A 15,757-nucleotide genomic window follows, 5' to 3' on the forward strand; every position below is an offset into this window, starting at 1 on the left:
AGAATTCTCAAGTAAACTTAAAATTTGGCCATTTCACGTCGTAGTTGTGCAGGGACTAGCAAAGAAATGTACAAAAAAGCGTGATGCACGTGCAGTGTTGTTGTTTTGCTCATTAAACCTATTGCTTTTTTGACGTTCTCCTTGCCGTCGCTGTCGTAGTTTCGTAAGGTCCATATTAGCTTCGCTGTGTCAGCCCTACAGACAGTACTTTTTATGCATGAAGAAGTGACGATACATACACTTGCAATGGACAATAATGGTTTTGAGATTGCAAAGCTGAAACGGTCATCCGGATGACGGTTTCCTACGAGACCGCTTAACGAGTTGCCATTCACCTTCGCAGTTAGAATAACAATTTTCCTTGTGTGAAACACGTTTCAAAACGCATTTTAGAAAACCAGATCTCGAAAAGTAAATGTATTAGATTGTAATGAAAACTTTCTTTAGTGTTTTCTTTTTTGCAGTTGTAATGGCATGAGGTCATGTGTATATGCCTAATAAAACAATTATTGGATTCGGTTTTCGCATAATAGCACGAATTATCAAGGCTGATGGTTTGAAATATACAGTGAATATATGCCGGGCTTAGATAATTCTGACTCGCTGTCATACCCAACCTCATCCAAATAATCAGAGGTTGATTGTTGTGCTTTGTTATCGTTTTGCCTAATCTTCAGGTGACTGATCTCCTAATTGTTCTGTACAAAAAAATGGGGGAAAAATATCCACAGGCTGTAGGCTGACTCTGAATCTAAAAAACATCCAATTAGCTGGGCCGTAGATCGGCTGTAAGTTGATAATCCAAAAAAATCCGGGCATTTTTTCTGGCTTGATGTCCACACTGGCTTAAACGATCCTAACTGATATATATTTTTTTAATATTATGAACAGCCTTCGGGGTAGATAATATAAGTTTGCAAACGAATAAATACTTATGCCTTAAACACTTAAGTTTGTGTTAGTTTAGATTTACTTACTACCGGGACAATGACAATTAAAGACTAAGAAATGGCTCCTGGGACCTTGAGAAATTTGAACTGGAGAGTTTTTGGTTTGCGTTGGTCATGCTCCGCTCAGATTCTCCGAGTCCGTACCCAAGTGTCCTGCAATCCACGATCTCGTGAATTCTCGGTCCACAGATTTATCCACGTGACAACTAAGCCTACAACTATTTTAGCACGACTTCGATCTACGTACGCGAAAGTCAGAAAATTGCGAAAATTGTCAGATAAAATAAAGAGAAAGATTTTATGTAATAAAAGAACTGAAGCAGAGTAAGTCAAACCACTAAATAATGCGGACAAGGAAAGAGTGGGTTAAATTTTGAAATACTCTAGTCATAGCTAGAAAATACTGTGATGAAAAATCAAGCTTGAAATATAAAACAAATGACACTGTGACAATCATGGTTATCACCAAAGTTCTCCAAGTAAACAGATATAGAAGTGAAAAACTCAGTAAATAACCTTAAAAGGTCACAGTGAAAATTTATTCTGCAGCAGCTTGTTTTCATTGTGATTAAACTCTCTCAACAAAACGTCTTTGGGCTCCTTTATTTCATAACCAAATATGGCTATAAAATGATGGTAAATTGAAGCATTCTGACAACAATAAAGATGTTGATTGTAGGTGTTCATGCTGATTACTTCTCCTACGAAAAATATTAGAATCTATTTAACTCCAGCAATTAAAAAAAGAATTTTTAAGAGACATGAACTGAAAATCAAGTCCGATAGTTTTATTAGACTCGGGAAAGGGGATCAACTCTGTAATCCAGGGTTAAAAAACGCTTAAACAGTCATTCAATAACTTTAATGAAAACGCACGATAGTGGAATCCCACTGCGGGCTCAGTAACCAACAGAGTTTTTGCAAAACATGTCAGAGCGTTTTTCTCTCCTCGATATCAACTTATCATCAACCAAGATGGTGAGGAGAAGAGATGAATGTATCAGTTAGGAACATGTGCTTGGAAATTCTCCGAACGAGCCATAAGCAAATAATATAGTAATTACTGTGAAGAAATGATTGCTCGAGCGCGGTGCTACCTCACGTGATCTCAAGACCAACTGGGGATTTTCAGCTAGTTTTTAAGCTTTATAAGACGATGCTAGAACATTTTGAGTCACTGCAGGTTTCTCAATCAGGTTACTAGGACTTTCATAGCCGATTCTTGCTGTCTAATCCAGTTGAGTAAAGACGAGAGTCAGTTTAAGTCAAAAAATGGCCGATGAAGACATTGCTGCTTTGGTTATAGACAATGGTTCCGGTATGTGCAAGGCCGGTTTCGCCGGAGACGATGCTCCTCGTGCAGTGTTTCCTTCCATCGTTGGCCGTCCAAGACATCAGGGTGTGATGGTTGGTATGGGTCAGAAAGACTCCTACGTTGGCGACGAAGCTCAGAGCAAGAGAGGTATTCTGACTCTCAAATATCCCATCGAACACGGCATTGTAACAAACTGGGATGACATGGAAAAGGTAAAACCCCTTTAAGGCGATTTTCCAGCTGGCATAAAGAAATTGAATCAAAATTACATTTATAAAGCAATTTATATGATTAACGAACTAAGAAATAAAAAAGATTCAAGGGAAGCCAGAAGGTGAGAAAAACAGGTTTGACATTTTACATATGGATTCACATTAATTAAAGCCTAAACTGATCCAGTGAAGGACTTGCCTGACCCAGTTCTTGTTCCTATTTCAGCATACGAAGCAGCAAAAAGTTTCAGTTAGCATGTAAAAGAGTTTTTAACTAAAATAAACTAATTCAAAGTAAAATGATCTCTTCTTTTACTTTTTTAGATCTGGCATCACACCTTTTATAATGAATTACGCATAGCTCCAGAGGAACACCCAGTTCTGCTGACAGAAGCTCCTCTCAACCCAAAAGCCAACAGGGAAAAGATGACAACGGTAATATAAAAAACTAGAACTAAGTTATACTTTATATTTGTTGCTAATTTCATAATTTAGAACCTTAGGCGAGAAAGCACCTTTTTTTTTTCAAGAACAAAAAGACATTCTGGTATAAAGGCATGAAAATTAAGTTTGTTCATTATGAAGTATTCCTAATATTTTTAGAGCATCACTTGTTTTTGTCACAAGCCATCGCAAACGTGACGAACAAGTTAGTTGAATCTTGAAATATTCAACTAATAATTTGATTCGAGTTTCAAAACTTTCAGTCCTAGCTTTTTAAAATCAAAAGACCGTCCGAAGTCATACGCATAGCTAGTTTTTTAATCGGACGAGAGAGCGGTACAATTTAAAACCATATCAGGACTTGCCCGACGCGAAGTTCAATTACAGCCATTTGAAAAACAAAAAATTCAGTCTGTACCAATTTTACATTGATCCAGTAGCCGGCCAGCATGTTGAAAAGTGGAATCGGAAACGCTTTTATATCTCAATTTGTTGCCGAAACGGAACTGAAAACATTTAGAGCAAAAAATGGATACGATTAATTTAAAACATGAATAATAAAGTTACTAGTTATAGTTATCACTAAATCTGCCCCCCGACGTTTTAAAACCCGGATGAAGAAGTCCTCCTTGTGGTTGTCCATGTATTTGCCATGAACTTTTGAAATGCAGTTTTCGTATTAGAGTTTCTGAGTGTAATTCTTTTGTTCTCTTTTGTGTTTTCTCAATTATTACACCTTGTTTCCTGGGTTAATGAAAATCCTCATACATGACATGCCTAGGATGGACAATTGTTTTTTATACATCTCATAATGAGTTCAACCAACACTGCAAATGTAATAGAACGCGTGTTAAACAGCAAAACCATCTTAAATTATCTATTTATCTACTAAATTTCCTATAACTAATGTGTCGAACGGATGCTTTGGCTTCGAGTCTGACATTCTTGAATGCAACGTCGAACGCAACTGATATAAATGATTTCGCAATAAACTAACCCTACAAAAACATGGACCACTGTTTCAAGTTTCTCACCTTTGAGATATTTCCCAGTTCATTTTTTCTGGCATGTCCTTGTATCAAATAAAATAATCGGGATTTCGCAATAAACTAACCCTAAAAACACATGGACCACTGTTTATTAAACCCTGAATACCTTAATATAGAACAAAACCCGGTTATTTCACGTTAGCACCTTTCGCGAAACTCGGTTTGCTAACGGCCCTCAAGTTAAGCCCTGTCGGTCGGGGTTACGAACTGGACAGGTGACCAACCGCGAATATCGTGTTAAAGGTCCATACGTTGTTCTTTCTTTTCTTCTTCTTCTTTTTTGCGTATTATGTAGTGTTATTGTTAACAGTGTATTGAAAAGCAGATTAAGCATTATTTCGCCGAACGCATTTAGAAAAAGACAAAAACAAAGAACAAAATTAATATGGCCCTGTGCAGTTCGCCTGAAAATTATTATTATTATTCGGGCCGTAATACGGAGCTGAAACTTAGCAGACTTTGATCTATATATCTGCGGGGAAACCGGCAAACTAAGAAATCTGGGTTTTCGACAGTGTAAAACGATCATAATTCCTTTGATTCCAATCTCGTGTTCCTCTGTCTGTTGTTGTCGGCGTTGCCTTCGCTGTGCTCATCGATGTTCTTTCTACTCCACGGTTTCTTGTTGACGTCTTCTCCTTCGTTGTTCACGCTGAATTTGAAGTCGGCGTTCTCGCTCTAGAGGAGTTTCGGTGGAAAATCTTCCTGACCGAGGATTTGGAGCCACTTGTTGTGCTTGTGTGCGACACAATTCGGCGAGTGCGACTCGTTGACAAACCCAGTTTGCGCGGTTGCTGAGCCAGGCGCACATGCTCAAAATTAACCGGGACCACCGTACGCGCCTAGTTTCATCAACTCGGGAAAGCTTCGCATACTAACAGTAATACGATACGATACTTCTTCTTTACGCGGGGGACATTAGGGTGCCTCCTCGGGTTCCGGCCCAGAGGCCGGAACCCTGCGGGAGCAATAAGTATAAGTTGGATAACCCCCTGGCACTTGGGCTCTGACATAATAGCCAAATCTGGGGGAGACAAAGAGAAGTAAACTGAAACCAACCTCCGGAAATAGTACTGATTCATGAAGTTGCTAAGCAGAGAAATTCCGAGATGAGTGGAAATGTTTACATAGATATTTAGACAATATTTGCTTCTTCGAAGAAAGCATTCGTTGTGTATGTCACCCTGTGATAACAAGCAAAGCAGGTACTGACATTGTTGAGTTACCTATTTTGTAACAGAGCAAGCTTAACGGTAGGTTGTTATCACACCTACTTCATTGGTTCGAAAATCAGATCTCTCTGTAGTGAGCGAGTGAAGTAGCTACCCCAACCGATCTCTGTTGGTAAAATGTGAAATTAAAGGTGCCAGAATCACAGCGCACCTGTTTAAAGGCCTAGTTCAATTTTCTCATGACAGGAACTTTTCTCTTTTCATCTAGATCATGTTCGAAACATTCAACACACCAGCATTTTATGTCGCTATCCAAGCTGTGCTGTCTCTGTACGCTTCTGGTCGAACAACTGGAATCGTGTTGGACAGCGGTGATGGTGTAACGCACACGGTTCCCATCTACGAGGGTTATGCTCTTCCTCATGCCATCATTCGTCTCGACTTGGCCGGCAGGGACTTGACCGACTACCTCATGAAGATTCTGAAAGAGCGTGGCTACTCCTTCACCACCACTGCCGAACGTGAGATCGTGCGTGACATCAAAGAGAAACTGTGCTATATTCCCCTAGACTACGAATATGAAATGAAAACTGCAACATCAAGCTCCAGCTTAGAGAAGAGCTACGAGCTCCCTGATGGACAAGTCATCACCATCGGAAACGAGAGATTCAGAGCTCCCGAGTCATTGTACCAGCCTTCCTTCCTAGGAATGGAATCTGCAGGCATCCACGAGACCACATACAACTCGATCATGAAGTGTGATGTGGACATCCGTAAGGATCTGTACGCTAACACAGTGTTGTCTGGTGGAACCTCTATGTTTCCAGGGATCGCTGACAGAATGCAGAAGGAAATAACTGCTCTGGCCCCGCCCACAATGAAGATCAAGATCATTGCTCCTCCTGAGCGTAAATACTCTGTATGGATTGGAGGATCGATCTTGGCCTCGCTGTCCACCTTTCAACAGATGTGGATCTCCAAACGGGAATTCGATGAAACTGGCCCTTCCATTGTTCACCGCAAATGCTTCTAAATTCTATGACTGTCCTCTGCTAATTCGACCCACTTAAACTTGAACTTTGAACTTTTTTTCTCTCTCTCTCCATTTATTTCATTATAAAAGTTCTGCCAGGATTGAAGGATTGATAACAGCCAATGCAGTTGAAATCTCTCTTATTTACTGATCACTCACAGCCTGTTACAACTCAAGGCACTGATTGTTAAGATAATTGCAAAGATCCCCACTCCCTATGTCTTTGGATTCAGTAATACAAAGTTAGAACTGATTAAAATTTTTTTTTCCATGACTTTCTAGTGGGTTACAAAAGTGCGTTCTTCCCAGATTTTCACACCATTGCACCTTTCAAAGAAAAAAAACTAAGACAAGTATATACAACTGCCGCTCATACATTTTCTTAATTCCGAAAAATGGTTCAACTGAAGGTTGCACATGTATAATCTCTCATAATTTTAGGTGACTATCTCGTAAGGTCTGAAGAGGCTTCTCGAAGGCCGTAGGTCCCTCGGATATCACTTATGAGAGAGGCAGCTGTATGAAAAGCTGGCATTACTTCTGCTACGTTTAGAACCTATCGTATTTGATGAAAAATGATGAAATAAAAGATCACACTCTTTAGGTATAGAAAATTACAATATCACTGTTATAATTCAGACTTACAAGCGTTTTGAGTCGTTCGCACTGCAGCTCCTCGCCCTGCTCACTGATGTAAACATACCCGGGGGGGCGGGGGCACTCTCTTATCAGGTATGTGCCGCTCAACAGGGTATGGTTTTCAGAGTCTTGAGTCTTACTGGGTATACGTTTTCACTATTCAGCGTCTTGAACAAGGTATGTTTTTTTGTGTGGTTACGGCCGGGTAGCGAAAAATGAGTAATCTTTGCCTTGGCGGCACAGAGGTTCCCCAATGGGATTCTTTAATCTTGTAATCCTGACCCATAATTTCGTGCAATCCCGTAATCCCGAGGGTTATTTTTGGCATCACACCTCCCGCACATACTTTCAATCCCGAATCTCGCTCTTGTTTTATTTTAAAATCCCGAATCCCGAGCTTCAAATAAGGGAAATCACGTACCCCTTGTACCGTACCACAACCCAACCCCTCCCCAGACCCTTCCTGAGTACGCTTTTCCGTGCACCATCGATCGTTGAAAGAGTCTCACGAACGCGAATGGTCAAGCATGAAATTGTATCACCACTCAACAATCTGCGCTATCAAAAGGTCGCATCTATTTATTAATATATTGTGTTTAAAGGGATTCAGCAATCCTCAACAAGGATATTGTCTCCAATACGTGATATGTTCACTGATGATATAATTCAAAATTTAAAAGGCAGGACTGATGATGTTGCTACCTGCCTATTTGTATGAATTGTATCTAGGTTTGAACGCACCAAGTCCCACAACTCGTTACCAAAAAAGGTCATGATGTTCGGCAAGCGCAGTGGATTAAAGATAGAATATGAATATTGTTTGTTTCGCAATATAATGTCACGTCTCGGTGGAAGTGACGTCAGAACATTGAGAATAAAATTTTCCACCATGAACTTGCACTGAGTTTCATTTTGTACGGCAAAAACATGGATATTCAATATTTGGACGATAAACGAAATATCAGTATCATTATGCCCATGAAAAAGCCCATCTCACTTAAAGATGTTATAATTCTAAGGGCGATGAACTCGCAAAAGAAACAAGTTGTCCGTTTGCAAACAACAAAAGAATGCCAAATTTGGTAATTAAAATTTAAGTGTTGTTTAAAAATTAAAGACAAAGCTGACCAAAGACCGGGTCTGATGTGTAGCGAAGCATAGTAGCGGAGCTGGAGCCGGCGTAAGGCAGTTCCGCACAAGGAACACTCAGCTTCGTTGTTTAACACTGACAGGAAATCAATCCCTATATTGGATGATCCATCGTTACAATACTGCAAATTCTTTGGTTTACAATATTTTCGACAAAAACGTGTAGGTTAATATACGTTGGTGTATTAGTCGATGAAAAACTCTTCTGATAACTAGCTGGGCCAAACCATTCGACGATCTGTTTAATACTGACCTAAACTTAGATTTAACAACTACTTGAACATTATTTATTGTGACTAATAAACTGATATATTATAAATCTCTGCCATGTTTAATAGTTTAATTTAAACAACATAACAAGCTAAAATGCAAATCAACTGCACTGTACTGATTGACAGAGATTCAGGTAATAAAAGAAAGTCGGTGATTTCCATTTATCATAACAGTTTTAACAAGAAACGTTTTGCGTCCCAAATGAAACGGGAACAAGATCGTTTATAGGAAGAGCAGTCAAGCGCAGATTTGTTGATATTTTTTTTTCAATGATTTAAAGAAGAATTTGCATCTTTAAATATTTTCACTTACAATTTACCGCAAAGTTTTTGCAAAAAAATATGACGAAACAGTTTAGACGTGCTGACGAAAATGCAGGAATGATCTTTCATTGTAACTTTTACCAAATTTGGCCAAATTATTCGCTGTCTATGAAAAGGAATGATAAACGTTGGATTGCGTTATTTCTTCAAATACAAGAGGGGCTTGTTGCTGCATTTGCATTATTGTTCGCGTGGGCGATTTGAGCCAATCAGATGAAAGCACCGGCAGCAATAAATCTTGCACCTCCGTAGAAGTTGATCATATTTCGAACAGTGCTGTAAGACGCAAAGTAACAATTCGCATAGGTCTGTAGTTAATTTCTGCTTCCAATAATTCCAACGAAATGGCCGATGAAGACGTTGCTGCCTTGGTTGTGGACAATGGCTCCGGTATGTGCAAGGCCGGTTTCGCCGGAGACGATGCTCCTCGTGCAGTGTTTCCCTCCATAGTTGGCCGTCCAAGGCATCAGGGTGTGATGGTTGGTATGGGTCAGAAAGACTCGTACGTCGGCGACGAAGCTCAGAGCAAGAGAGGTATTCTGACTCTCAAATATCCCATCGAACACGGCATTGTAACAAACTGGGATGACATGGAAAAGGTAAATATTCTTGAATGTTGGAAATATCAAGTTGAGCGGTCGACTCACGATGAATTTTCCTTATTTTAGATCTGGCATCACACCTTCTACAACGAGCTGCGTGTAGCTCCCGAGGAACACCCAGTTCTGCTGACAGAAGCTCCTCTCAATCCTAAAGCCAACAGAGAGAAAATGACACAGGTAAATTCTACTTGCTAAATAGGCCTTCCATTTAAAAATAATCTTGCAAGTCGCTACAGATGAGTTAAAAGAGGGAGTGGTCGCTTTGAAGATATTCCCAAAAAAGAATGAAAAAATGTTCAGTCCTCAACTCGCGAATAAATGTCATTTATGCAGTTGGAGTAAAGTCGAGTCACTGGGTGCTGTCAATCTGTCGAGATGTTTTTAAAATCTCAGCTAAAATTCTTACGAAACTTTTAATAATTGTCTAGAGAATTAAGACGAAACAATCTAGGTAAAAGAAATATATTGGAAAGAATTCACCTTCAGTTAATATTTTGCTTTCGACAGAAGATAAAGTTTAGTAGAGATGAATTCTATAATAAAATAAATTTCACCGTGAAATATTGTATGTTGGTCGGCCGCCGAGAAATTTGCAAGTCAATGTAAGTACTTAATCGACTGTTTTAAAAAAGACAGCACGAGCGCAAGGATTATTTGAAAGAAAGAGGACAAAAAATAGCAATGAGCTCCGTGCAACCCGCAGTGAATCGTGTTTACAAAATAAAAATTGAACCTAGATTTGGAAATTTTTTTAGGAAGAAAATGACTTGCGCTTATAGTTTCGGAAGCTTTCCAGTCTTGTCTCATGCCCATATTTGGTAAAGAAGTCCAGTGATTGGTCAGAATTTCTAATACAAGCCTGATCGATTAATATGCAAAACACGACTGTCTCTTTAGTTACAAATGTGTAGTTTTAATCACCTGACACTACAATTAGGGCGCGGAATTTTGCCGAAAATTCTTGAATTGACTTTTAATAGCTTCTAGTTTGCTTTTATCGTCGTCAGCTAAGTGTCATGTTACGTAACACGAAGATTTTGATAGTGCTAAAGTTCCGTAAATTATTTTAGAGGTTTTTGTTTTGTCTGTATATAGAATTCATGGTCAATTGTCATTCTTTAAGACACTGGACTTTTATTATCAAACTCTTCGTCCCTTTGACTTCTTCTGTGTTAATTCTGTGGAATCTCCAATATAGTCATATTCAAATTAGCATTTGACGATCAGAAAATTTTTTCTTGTATTTGTGTACTCAGTCTTCTGTAGAAATTGTATATTCAGACGGAGGCATGGATAATTTTGTAGATTTCTGGATACATTTTTACCACCTCAGTACCCGTCTCCCGCAAAGCGACTATTACATTTAATTAGTTTTTTTCTTGTACGTGATTTGAAGATGATCACTGGACCTCAACATTCAATAATATTTTAATTTATAGTAGAAAAGATTTATATAAATTTTCTCTAAAGAGTTAATTTCCTTTCCAACAGATCATGTTCGAGACCTTCAATTCACCAGCTATGTACGTCGCAATCCAAGCAGTGTTGTCTCTTTACGCTTCTGGTCGAACAACTGGAATCGTATTTGACAGCGGTGATGGTGTGAGTCACACAGTTCCCATCTACGAGGGTTACGCTCTTCCCCATGCTATCCTTCGTCTCGACTTGGCCGGCAGAGACTTGACCGACTACCTGATGAAGATTCTGACCGAGCGTGGCTACTCCTTCACCACAACTGCCGAGCGTGAGATCGTGCGTGACATCAAAGAAAAGCTGTGCTATGTTGCCTTGGACTTCGAACAAGAAATGCAAACTGCCGCATCAAGTTCCAGTTTGGAGAAGAGCTACGAGCTTCCTGATGGACAGGTCATCACCATTGGAAACGAGAGATTCAGATGTCCTGAAGCCATGTTCCAGCCTTCATTCCTTGGAATGGAATCTGCCGGCATCCACGAGACCACATATAACTCGATCATGAAGTGTGATGTGGACATCCGTAAGGATCTGTACGCTAACACAGTGTTGTCTGGTGGCTCCACCATGTTCCCAGGAATCGCTGACAGAATGCAGAAGGAAATAACTGCTCTAGCCCCGCCCACAATGAAGATCAAGATCATTGCTCCCCCTGAGCGTAAATACTCTGTATGGATTGGAGGATCGATCTTGGCCTCTCTGTCCACCTTCCAACAGATGTGGATCTCCAAACAAGAATACGATGAATCTGGTCCATCAATTGTCCACCGCAAATGCTTCTAAGCATCACTGAAATAGAACTTTTTCCTCCCTTTGGGGAGATTAAATAACAAAACGACAAAAGTATAAATATATAATAGCCGCTGTTTAAAAAACAGAGCTTAAGAAGAGAACACTTTCATTTATTCGTTCTGCATCTTTGAGCCTTATTCTATTTTTGTAGATGTGGTACTGTTCCTAATAAAGATTTTGTTTACATAAATAATATTGGCTGATTGCTTGATCATGACTTCCACAAGTATGATATGGGGACTTGGCTTGGGTACTGTTTCAACTTCACCTCTATCTTCATCATCTTTTCCTTTTTCGGGTAAAAGAGCGGCTCAGCATAATTTTTAGCGGTTACGTTGTTTTAGGTTGGAAACTGACAGATGCTGTTCCCAACTTTGAATCATCTTTTTCCAAGGTTTGTTCATTTTTAAAACTCTCTAGTTTCTCTGGTTGCAGAATATTACCATTCAGCTCGGGATTTGCCTGTGATAAAACAAAGCCATAAAAATAACATTAATGTGTAATTAGACTCCCGAGTTTAAAATTCTTTAAAGTTTATTTAGCAGGTTTTACAATCGCTTTTCCTGTCTTATTAAAACCTTGGTTTTGGGCGTTGTTTCACTGTTGAAGCTGTGTTTTGCAACCAACATAGTGCTCAACTCAGCCGTTAATTTGTTTATCACGCCAAATAACCGGCTTTGAAGGAAATGATCATCAGAGATTTGTTTTGAAAAAGCAATTTTACTTCGTAATCTACGGTCTTTCACAATGTTATAGCATGTTGTATACGGAAGCTGTCAGTAGTAAGGCAGTGTCACACAACACAGACCATCGTTGGTTTCCAAAAAAGTAGGCTTTGATAAAAGTGCGTTCCTGAAAGTAGCACAATCAGCCACAAGTGGTGCCCCTATTTTTCTGATATTATGTCCAAAACTATCCTAGTTGTTTTAAAATACGCTGATATAAGCATAAAATGCAGAAATTATGCTTGCTGAAGTCTTTTTCCATAAATATTTTGAAACTGGTGCTACAACACTTATGCTAAAACTTGGTTCTGGACCAAAAACCAGTAAATAGCAACAGCTGTAGTAACACCTGAGGGGGAGCAAGGGTGGCGCAGTAGTGAGAGCACTCACCTCCCACCAATGTGGCCCGGGTTCGAATCCTGGCGTCGACGCCATATGTGGGTTGAGTTTGTTGTTGGTTCTCTCCCTTGCTAAGAGAGGTTTTTCTCCGGGTACTCCGGTTTTCGTCTCTCCTTAAAAACCAACACTTTCAAATTCCAATTCGATCTGGAACGCACGGACACGTTTCAACGAGTTCTTATGAAGTCCTTAGTGCTCCGTGGGTAAACAAATCACAATTTACAATACAATTTTTAAAATTTTTTACACAACAAATCTATTCTTTTCTGTCAGCCAGTAACTTTAACTGTGCTTTAGAATTGGCCGGATTCTCTTCAACAAGGAGCCTTATCCTTGTCTACTTGGTCAATCTTCATTATATATTCCTGGGTCACTTCCTGTGTGACGCTGGCTTACTCAGTCACTATAAATCATCTTTTTGCGCAGCAAAAAGAACCAAAAATGCGGATAATGCTTGCAGTGTTTTGTTTTGGAGAAAAGCGGTGAAAATTATGCTCAAAATGACGATCGAATTATGCACAATAGACCGGGTATTTGACGACTTAACCCCGGGGGAGGGGACTCCGCATATGAAAAGGATGGGGATGCTTGTCGAAAATTTTGAATTAAACCCCTAAAAGAGACCGATCCGGGCGTAGCTCAAGCTTTTTTTGACCCCTAAAAGAGATTATATTAAAACACAGACAATACACATATTTTTATATTTTTTCACGTGCAACCCTAAACGAGACCTTCACGGCTTAATATGATGGCGTTTTGAGACCAAAATCCGAAATTTACACCCCTAATCGAGACGACGAGCATCCCCACCCCTTTTATTTGCGGAGTCCCTCCCCCGGGGACTTAACTTGCACGGAGGGGGAGGGAATTTAAAATCATACCTTACTAGAAGGAGAGGAATTGGGTCCCCTACGGTTCGGAATTTGAACCCTCTTGCCTCGATTTCATGTGACATGTCTCGGTGATTGCAAGAGGTGGAGAAATCCTGGCGCAGGCCGGCATGGCAAATATTAATTATTACTTCCATGTAGTTTCAGGGTCTTGGGATCCGGTACTTCTATCTTGTCACATTGAACCTTGCTTCCAAAACTAAAACTTAAAGAACTACAAAAGCTTTGCTTCGTCTTCGTGAAGAGTAGTGTAATAGTATACATGTATATTAATTTCCCCGGGGTGGGTAGAGTTGCTATTATAGGTACACGCGCACAGTTAAATAAGGTTATGATACGTGACTTGCAAGTAGGTGAGGTAAAGGTTTCTGCGGTTTACTCTGTTAGAAACCTGGGTGCTTGGTTTGATGCAAACATGAATATGACCACACATATTAACAGCATATGTCAGAATATTTATTACCATCTACATAACATCCGGCGTATTAGAAAGTATTTATCATATGATAATAGGAAGTCCATTGTACAGGCTATTATAATGTCACGATTAGACTATTGTAACGGTCTATTATATGGTACGCCTGCTGTTCATCTTGGTAGGCTGCAACGCCTGCAGAACGCGGCAGCTCGGCTGGTATGTACTATATCTAGGTATGATCCTATCACACCATCCCTGATCAACCTGCACTGGCTTCCGGTTACCCACAGAATAGAATTCAAGATAGCAATGCTAGTTCACAAATGTATCTACGGCGTCGCACCACAATATCTTTTAGACTTGATAAAAATCAAAGAGAGCTCGCGGTATCAGTTGAGATCATACCGGGGCATACTCCTAATGGACAATACCTATAGAACAAAAAAGACACTCGGGGATAGGGCGTTTGAAAATGCTGCGCCCAAAGTATGGAATCGACTCCCTCTAGAAATTAGACAATGTCAATCATTGAACATTTTTAAAGTTTTACTAAAGACACATCTTTTTAAATTAGCTTTTTATTAGTTCTTTTATTAACTCATATTTTACTTTTATTGTTTTCCGAAAATTGTAAATTATTGTTATTATTATCATTATTTGGACTAGCCATTTATTACTTTAAGATTTTAGTGTTGTAATGCGCACTCGATCATATCTTTATCGCATGCTAGACTGCGCAATATAAGAAATAAACATTATTATTATTATTATTATTATTAAAAAGGACCAATTATGGGATATTTGAACGATTTTTTGATTCAGGAGGTTGAGAATTTCAACAATAATTTTCCCAAACTTCAAATGCCCGGGGGGTTACCTGGCGAGGGGATGTTGTAGTTTCGATTTGACCGATACTTAATTTCAGCCGACATTTGGCGCGCGACGTCACCAATAGTTTCCCCGAGGTCTGAGGAACGAGCGCAAAAATTCCATACTGCTGACGTGTTACTACATCTCAGGGCCCAGTTGTTCGAACGCCGGTTAGCACTAACCCGGGGTTAAATTTTAACCCGGCTTTCTTTTTCATGTTATTAAAGCACTCTCTCGGATAATTTTCTGTATTCTTTTTAGAGTATCCAATCATCAAATTGTAGGCAAAAAGAATTAAACTGAATTTGAATTTTAAGCCCTAATATCTGAGTTCAAAGTCCGCACTAACACTGGGTTATCTTAACCCAGCTTCGAACAACCCGGCCCAGATCTCTTCTGATTAGCTAAACAATGGACTACCCAGAAACGTCATCATTATGGAAATTCTGTGCTCGTTCCTCAGAGGTCATTTCGCGAAGATATTAGTGGTGGCGTCGTGAAAAGTTGGCTGTTTTCTCAGGCTACCTCTTAGGGGAAAGCGAAGAAAGTGTTGGGCTACAGGGTATAAAACGATAATGCGGGTATTACCATATTTTTGGTATGCAGAGTCCTCAATAAGTTCCCGGAGATTTTCAAGCTTTCAAGCTCACTTCACTCGCTTTACAGCTTTTCTTCTGTGAAACTTACAAGGTAGACTTGTGGCAAGTCTACCTGTTCCTACAGTACCCGTAACTTAATAATGATGAATTTTTATCTATTTTTTTCTATTAAATTGATATCAAAATAACTTCCCTCACAAAACATTTTAAAATATATTTACATTAGTTTTACCGCACCAAACATCAAAGAGAACTCTGAGGACCCCTTAGGGCAGCAACCTTAACGGAAAAATCTTCTCCCATCAATTCTATTTTTCAAAATGACAGAAAATTTAAGTGCCATGAAAGAGCGTCTTTTTCATACCGACCTTCAGAAACTTCGTAAATGTAAATGCCGTGTCATACGCCTATTCTAAAGTATCGCAAAAAA

General features: G+C 39.5%; 2 protein-coding genes across 2 annotated transcripts; both read left to right on the forward strand.

Moving 5' to 3' along the window:
• The first annotated feature begins 2,198 nt into the window (after positions 1–2,198).
• LOC140940256 (actin, cytoplasmic-like) lies at positions 2,199–6,491 on the forward strand. The gene is made up of 3 exons (XM_073389157.1): positions 2,199–2,477; positions 2,802–2,912; positions 5,411–6,491. The coding sequence occupies exons 1-3, from the start codon at positions 2,223–2,225 to the stop codon at positions 6,173–6,175; spliced, it is 1,131 nt and encodes a 376-aa protein (XP_073245258.1). The 5' UTR covers positions 2,199–2,222; the 3' UTR covers positions 6,176–6,491.
• A 2,322-nt stretch (positions 6,492–8,813) lies between these two features.
• LOC140940255 (actin, cytoplasmic) lies at positions 8,814–11,619 on the forward strand. Its single transcript, XM_073389156.1, has 3 exons — positions 8,814–9,158; positions 9,228–9,338; positions 10,653–11,619. Exons 1-3 carry the CDS (start codon positions 8,904–8,906, stop codon positions 11,415–11,417), a joined length of 1,131 nt encoding a protein of 376 aa, XP_073245257.1. The 5' UTR covers positions 8,814–8,903; the 3' UTR covers positions 11,418–11,619.
• Positions 11,620–15,757: the final 4,138 nt, after the last annotated feature.

The sequence above is a fragment of the Porites lutea genome, chromosome 6 (assembly GCF_958299795.1).
Source record: "Porites lutea chromosome 6, jaPorLute2.1, whole genome shotgun sequence".
Taxonomy (NCBI): Eukaryota; Metazoa; Cnidaria; class Anthozoa; order Scleractinia; family Poritidae; genus Porites; species Porites lutea.

Coding starts and splice junctions, on each gene's coding strand:
- LOC140940256 (XM_073389157.1), top strand. CDS start 2,223: ATGGCCGATGAAGACATTGCTGCTTTGGTTATAGACAATGGTTCCGGT. Junction 2,478..2,801: donor ACTGGGATGACATGGAAAAG/GTAAAACCCCTT, acceptor TTACTTTTTTAG/ATCTGGCATCACACCTTTTA. Junction 2,913..5,410: donor ACAGGGAAAAGATGACAACG/GTAATATAAAAA, acceptor CTTTTCATCTAG/ATCATGTTCGAAACATTCAA.
- LOC140940255 (XM_073389156.1), top strand. CDS start 8,904: ATGGCCGATGAAGACGTTGCTGCCTTGGTTGTGGACAATGGCTCCGGT. Junction 9,159..9,227: donor ACTGGGATGACATGGAAAAG/GTAAATATTCTT, acceptor TCCTTATTTTAG/ATCTGGCATCACACCTTCTA. Junction 9,339..10,652: donor ACAGAGAGAAAATGACACAG/GTAAATTCTACT, acceptor CCTTTCCAACAG/ATCATGTTCGAGACCTTCAA.